This window comes from Castanea sativa, chromosome 7 (assembly GCF_040712315.1).
Source record: "Castanea sativa cultivar Marrone di Chiusa Pesio chromosome 7, ASM4071231v1".
Classification (NCBI taxonomy): Eukaryota; Viridiplantae; Streptophyta; class Magnoliopsida; order Fagales; family Fagaceae; genus Castanea; species Castanea sativa.
In genome coordinates, this window is record NC_134019.1 from 27,893,053 (window position 1) to 27,900,753 (window position 7,701).

A 7,701-nucleotide genomic window follows, 5' to 3' on the forward strand; every position below is an offset into this window, starting at 1 on the left:
GATATGACAAGATTACTCTACTTCACTAGAATTCAAGAGAGGAGAAGAGAGAGGGTTTTTTTGTGTCTTGGAATGAAGGAGAGGGGGCTATATATAGTAGTGGTAGAGAAAATATGAACGGAAGGTTATTTAATGAGGGTTGACAAAGAATCATGGACCTAGACCTTATTTTAGCCTTTGGAAAAATCTGGTGCATTAAATGTAAAGATTGGTGGGAGTGAGGAGCAAGCAAAATTCGGTTTTCCTATAGCTACTGTAACAACATATAGAGCCAACTTCAAAAAATAATATCTTACTCAATTCTGATCAGAATTGTCTTGTTTTTGTACACAAATTGAAGCCCCGGATGTTTAGTTTCTAAGAAAATTAACCTCATTCATAGATTCAAAATATTCTGAGAGATATTAACAAAATGATGAGCAGAGGTCATTTGTTAGAAAATAATTTCAGCACAATTAACATTAATAGGCCTCAAATTAGTTTCCAATTAACATTAATAGGCTTCAATCACTCCCATTTCAAACTTAATTAGTTCCAAGTTTACCCTAATTAAAAAGATAACTGCACAAATTACTCATTGAATAATTAATGTTTAACTATCTAATTAATTAAGTGCGTGGAACCTTACCATAAAATATATTCCTAGCCAATCAAATTATGATACGTCATTAATCCCAGATTGATTATAATTATAACCAATTGGAATTAATTGTTCATAATCACATATAGTCGGACTCAATTTGTGATAGTGCATCTCGGCCATTAAAACTTGATTTGATGATATATAACTTTCAATCTGATGGTCCAATTAGGGCTTATGACCAGTTAATTTGATCGTTACAACATCAAGATCAATTTGGTGAAATGAGATTAAGGATCTAATGGCTAGAATTAAGATACATATTCCCAAGGTAAAGACCCTTTTACCCTCCATGTGAGGTTAAATGCAAGTTGTAAAATGGGTGTCAAGACATTCGTGGGCCCTTCTACATACTTTAGTTTCCTTGTGTGACTGTTGTTTGTTGTAAGCCTTAATGACTGAATTTTACTAATGCAGAACTAAGTGTTTTGTGTAAAAGAGCCTTAATGCCAATGTGGTAATGTGGCTTCAAATTGCACCTTTTTTTTTTTTTTTTTGAAAAGTAAACAATTGAAACTAAAACAAAGAATGTAGTTTTCCAACATCCAAATGCAACATAAAGGTGGCAATGTCCAATTGCACTTTTTCAAAGCACAGCTTTTCTAAAATTCACTTATTTCTAGGTAGAATTGTTTTAAATAATGTCATTTTTAAAAAGCTAAAAAATAAGTTATACCAAATGGACACTTAGTGTTTATTTGGGTATAGCTTATTTAGGTTTTTGCAAAAACTTTTTATTATAAATGTGCTAAATTATACTTTATACTTGTACCTTGAAATTTTTTGAAATTAAACCATGAAATTAAATCAAATTTTTTAAAGATAAAAGGAATTCTTAAAAGCTTATTTTAAATTTTGTATTTGATGACTGCCATTCTTGAATTGTCCCATTAATGGTAATAGATTGGTCCTTCATATGACACGCAATAGGAAAGGAAATTAAGAGTTTAATTACTAAACTAATAGATAAAAGATAAAATAGGTCACAATAGCAAAGAACTTGACATGTGTCACTTGACAGAATGACCTGAGAAATGATTTACATGATAGATGTGTAAGAATATGTAAATAACATGCCTAAATTTAATTAAGGCGTAAATACACTATTAGTTCCTACATTTTGACCCGATTTCTATTTTGGTCCCTACATTTTATTTTTATCACTTTTAGTCCCTAAACCAATTAACGCGTTCTATTTTGGTCCTTACCGTCATCCAACTAACAAAAAATGCTAACGTGGCAAACGGAGTGCACTATTTGCACAGTAAATGCCGACGTGTCTATTAAAATAATATTAAAAAATGCTACTTTGACATCCACGTCAGCGTCCACTCAGTATCTAATTTAAAAAATTAAATTTATCAGTCTAAAAATATAAAAAAAATTATAAAAAAAATAATTAAAAACAAAAAAAAATGATGGATTTAGATCTGTTTTGTTAGGGCTAAAACAAACGCACAAGAAGCATTCTCCGAGGGAAACGAACGCACAAGACCCAGTCCTGGTGTTCTAGAGCTTATCATGCAGTCACGGGAAGCCGAGACGATCTGACAGTTGTTGATTGAGAAAGCGACGGAGAGGACGTCTTTGGTGTGGCCGACGAAGCAGTGGGCGGAGACGCCGGCCTGGAGGTCCCAGAGGCGGAGCTCACCGTCCCAGGAGCCGGAAAGAGCGAACTGGCCATCGAAGGAGAGAACCACGTCCTCGACGAAGTGGGAGTGGCCTGTCCTTGGTGAGGTTCCAGAGGCTGATGGATTTGTCGTGCGAGGCAGTGACGATGATGTCACTGTTGTTAGTGCACATAGTGGGCGATCGATTTCTCTCATCTTCGATGAAATCTGCTCCCACAAGTGCTTGTCTTTCTCATCTCACTCTCTCTTTATCTGGGTTGAGTCTGCTGTATTTCTTTTGGATTTTTGATAAATTTGAAAAGGGATAATATGGGTTTGTGAAAGGAAATTTTTTGGATTTGGGTGGCGGTGGTCAGCTAGACTCACAGGTGGTGGGTAGATCTGGATTTTTTGGCCATTGGTGGGTTCGAAGGTGGTGGATCGGTGGAGGATGTTCTTGGTCTATTGTTGTGTTTGGTTGAGTTTTGATGTTTGGAGTTTGATTGGTTGGGTCCGGTAGAGATGTTTTAGTGTTTTGGTTGAGATGTGTTTTGGTATTTTTGTGATTGTTGGGTTTTGGTCTCATTTGAAGATTGCTGAGAGTTTTGCATATTTGGTTGCTAAGAAAATGTAAGAATAGAAACAAAAATATTGATTTTTATAATTTTCTAGGCAACAAGTTATTTAAGGAAGAAGATGAACCATTCTGGGGAAGAGATGAAGAACATGAACCATTCTGGGCTTGATTTTTTGTTTTTAATTTTTTTTCATTTAGTTAAAATTAAGAAATTAATTTTTTTTTAATTTAAATTCTGACGTGGCAATTTTTTAATGCCAAAATAGATTTTTTAATTATTATTTTACTGTGCCGTCAGCCACGTCAGCATTTTCTATTAGTTGGTTGACGGTAAGGACCAAAATAAAACGCGTTAATTGGTTTAGGGACTAAAAGTGGTAAAAATAAAATGTAAGGACCAAAATAGAAATCGGGTCAAAATGTAAGGACCAAAAGTGCATTTATGCTTTTAATAAACTCGTACCATTTAATAACAAAATAATATACTACTTAATTTTTAGTTAGTACTTAAACCAAATCTAACAAGAACATTTAGAAGTTGCTTTAAACAATTAATAAAGATATTTTTATTTTAAGTAATAAATATATAGATAAGGCACAAAAAGAGGACTCAAGCCTAGTACACAACAAGTATACAAAGGATGAACCAAACAAATCCCCTCCCCACCCCCACCGCCCTAAACCCCCCAACACCAAAAATAATAATAATAATAATAATCTAAATAATCCGTCCTAGAGGTTGAGTTGATGTAGTACCTATTCCCACTCATGTTAGGAACATAAGAATATCATATTTTGTGAAGGGATAAATCAAAATCTCATGTTAAGAATATCCTCAAAACGTATATCAAAAGAGTCAAGACAATTTTCATGAGCTAAACAGGAAGAGGAAAAATATATATAATTACACCCCACAACTGTAGGGAACATATTTGATGAATCAAGCATAGAAGTTATGTTATCATAAGATTGTTAACTGGAAGGGAGTGATACGTATTTTATTGAAATAATGCATTGGCAATTTCAATATTGCATCAATTATGATGACCAGTAAATGTGAATTCTGAGGGTAATTGTTTTAGGGAAAGAACACTACTCTAATATATCATGATGGAGCACTATCGAGGGATGTAAGAGAATTGGCAAACCAATATCTCAGAAAGCAACTTTTCAATAAAAATAAGCAAAAAAAAAAAAAAAAAAAAGGAAAATAATCATCGATCAACATGTCCAAAACGTCAACTCTATGCTTGAAACAAATAAAATGGCAAAATCTGAAATAATTTCATAAATATACTACTTTTACTAAAAGAGGTTTCAATATACGCATATCAGTAGTAAAATGCAGAACTCACCCTGAAAGGATCACCCCTCAATGATTGCACAAAAATAGTAATCTCAAAGCTGTCCTCAAAATAGTAATTGAACTTGAACACCTGGAACAGAGTTCGTACTTGTATTTCATTTCTTTTTTTCTTTTTTTGGTTTGCCTTTTCTTGTCATAATAGGGTTTCACTTTACCTTTGCAATTGCCAGTCCAACTTTACCTATCCACAGTATCTCCTTCACTGTGTTCATATATGATGAAAACAGAGGAAAGAGAAGTTCAGACCTTTTAGTTTTGCTTGGTAATTATATATACATTTAGTGGATCTTAAACTCATGACCTCACCCTCAACCGTGCTTTTATAAGGTGAGAAGATCAAACCAGTTGATACTGCAGGCTCAGCTTACTCCAGACAAACTTTCAGCAAAACCCTTGTACTCTTACATTTACTTTTTAATTTTGTTCCCATCTAATAACCTTGTTTGTGTACTCTTACATTTACTTTTTAATTTTGTTCCCATCTAATAACCTTGTTTGTGTTCAATTGCTAGGGCTAAAAATAATTATCCTAACACACATAAATTTTATTTATATCTGTTGGTAATTACAGTGAGATCCAATTTCGCCCCTAGCACTAATGCACACTCATTATTTTTTATAATTTATATATCCTTTTACTTTGAAAATTTTAACCACATCATATTCTGTACTTTAAATTTTGTCATTTTAATTTTAACTAATTAGTGAGAACTTTTTGAGAAATTAAAAGATGAAGAAACCACCAAATGCTACTTTCTTTAGAGGAGTTAGGTATATGCATCCATATCCGTAAGTGGTTCATACATTATGATACCTAAGTGTAACGCAAACCAAGTAATTATAAGGACTGAGGTACCTCCAAAGATTTATCCCTAAGACACCTTCCAGTTTGAGCACAGCAAATGCGGACTACATGTTCATCACAACTCCCGCTGATAATATAATCCCTTCCATTCATATAATTCTGAGAGCTTCCTGTTGAAGCTATTTCAAACTTCAAATGAAGCCTCCCATCAACAGCCAGAAGTTGTCTAACCTGACAATGTCCACATGTTAGTCTCAAGTATTAAATTCTTAAGAGGAGATAATTTCATTAAACCATAAAATAAAATATAAAAAAGGAATATTCATCTCAAAAAGGCCTATATGCATTAATACCATGATTAATTGCCTATACGCATAATGAAATCCACAACAATTAATAATGGAATCCCCCTAAGTATACCAGGACCCCATAATATTGGGTGGTCTATGGCCAAAAACTACCAATCCTCAATGAGGGCTTCATACGAAAGAAGAATAGAGCAAACAACTAAAGTTAGTAATTAAAAATTATGCATACAAAAGAAAGGGAAAAACTTCACAAAGAAGAATTTAACAGGAAAAAGAATGTTGAATGCTGTTAATGAAAATTTCTATTTCAATGATTAGGTTCAAGACAGGTTCTAACCAAATTTCTTTTTAAATTAGATAATTGATATATGTGCCTGGACTAATAATCATTTGAAGTCCAAGACTTGGGGGCAGAATTCTTGGGATGGAACCTAAGTATAAGTCAGATACTTGAAAACTTGGGTCTCACGTGTCATCTAGGAAACACAAATACTTCATTTGGGATGCCATACCCAAGTTGGATATTTGACAATCCTTGGATACTTCTGCATGGGTGTTCCAGTTGTGTTCTTTAAAAAAAATGCAAAACATAACCAAGACACAAGAACAAGAAGAATCGAATACCATATCACAAAACATAGAGAACATTCATTCTCTAAATAATCTTGCATTTTAAAATTTATAAATATCTTTATTCTTGATTTTTATTCCAATTTCTAAATATCCTGTAATAGTAATGAATTTGTTTTATTATCCCTTATTACTTCTAATATGATAAAAAAAATAAATGATTAATAGTATATAGAAATAAAATATTCATTATCTCTCTTAAATTGATATGTATTTAATATTATATAAAAAACAAATGCTTAATCATATATAAAAATATATTTAATAATTAATTAATATACGTATCTCCGTTGTAACTGTGTTCTACTTTTCAAAAATTACTGCATATTTTCCCTTACTTATGCCCATATCCATGCAGGTGCTTCCTAGCATGTCATTCATAAGATAGATTATACATCTCATCCTTTTACATGTCATTCTAGGTAAATTATATAGTCATCTTAGGATAGATTAAACATTTCATTCCTTATATGTAGGATTGATTACACACATCTTTATGTTTTGTTTCGTTTCATTTCATTTCACATATAAATTCATACATATTTGGTGGCTGATCCATCCTTATCCCCATGTTATTCTAATTGTCACCTTCATTATCATATTTTATCATTAAGATGACACCCCAGGGAAGAGGTAATGCAATTGTTGTCTCAGTTCTGCTATTATTAGGTATGCTCCTTCACTGTGAGAACGTTTGGGCAGCATCCTATGCGGTTGGAGATGATAACGGTTGGGACTTCGATGTTGATGCTTGGCCTAATGGAAAGACCTTTAGGGCTGGTGATGTACTCGGTAAGTATGGACCATTGTTTTTGCTAAATAACTGCATACCTTTCCAATCATCATTTCTTTTTAAATGTTTGACCAGGTTTTTTTTTTCCTTCTGTTTATCAGACTTTAGACGGTGATCAATTTTTTTTATCATACTTTATTAGTCCACTTACATGCACAAGCGCATTGTAAAGTAACAATCATTCTATACTCCATGATCGTCCTAGAAAGTAGATTACAAAAAATATTTGCAAATATTATAACCAAGGGTACTGTATTTTTACTCTTTCACATCGTGTTCACATTCTTTCAATTTCAAATCATGCATAAAATGTAGACGTTTGATTTTTTTTATAAAACGATAATTAGTAGGAGACAATTTTGTTTGTCTGAGACTCTGAATTGATAGGAGAACATTCTAACATGGGTTTTGGTTGATTTAATATAGAGTATGTAAAAATATTAAAATTAGTCATATAATATCTATAAGGCAGTGTAATGTTAATACTCTATTAGAACACTCAGTGATTCTCCATTGAGATTTATTATTCTTCTTGTTTCCATAATACTACAGTGTTCAACTACGGCCCAGGGGAGCACGACGTGAATTCTGTAAACCAACAAGGTTATGATACATGCACGGTATCAAGCGGTGCAAAAACATATGAAACTGGAAGTGATAGAATCAAGCTTGTGAAGGGGAAAAACTATTTCATTTGCAGCTTTCCGGCGCATTGCACAAACGGCATGAAAATAGCTATCAATGAATTGTGATCTGAAACAAAATGTTCTATGGATTTGTCAAGATGCAATGAAATAATCAATAAAGTTCATATCTACCATGCTTGAATATAAGCTTGCTTTTATTTTTGCAATTTCTTATGGTGTTTTGCTTAGCTTTTACTTTTTTGTATGGTGTGACAAAAGAAATTATTTGATTGATATTTGGTTTCTACAGTTACCAGGCATCTTAATAAGGGCATCAATGGTGCAA

At 32.8% G+C, this 7,701-nt stretch overlaps 1 protein-coding gene across 1 annotated transcript; it reads left to right on the forward strand.

Annotated features, from left to right (window-relative positions):
- Positions 1-6,550: 6,550 nt before the first annotated feature.
- Positions 6,551-7,481, forward strand: LOC142644258 (basic blue protein-like). Its single transcript, XM_075818907.1, has 2 exons — positions 6,551-6,728; positions 7,282-7,481. The coding sequence occupies exons 1-2, from the start codon at positions 6,551-6,553 to the stop codon at positions 7,479-7,481; spliced, it is 378 nt and encodes a 125-aa protein (XP_075675022.1).
- The last annotated feature ends 220 nt before the right edge of the window (positions 7,482-7,701 follow it).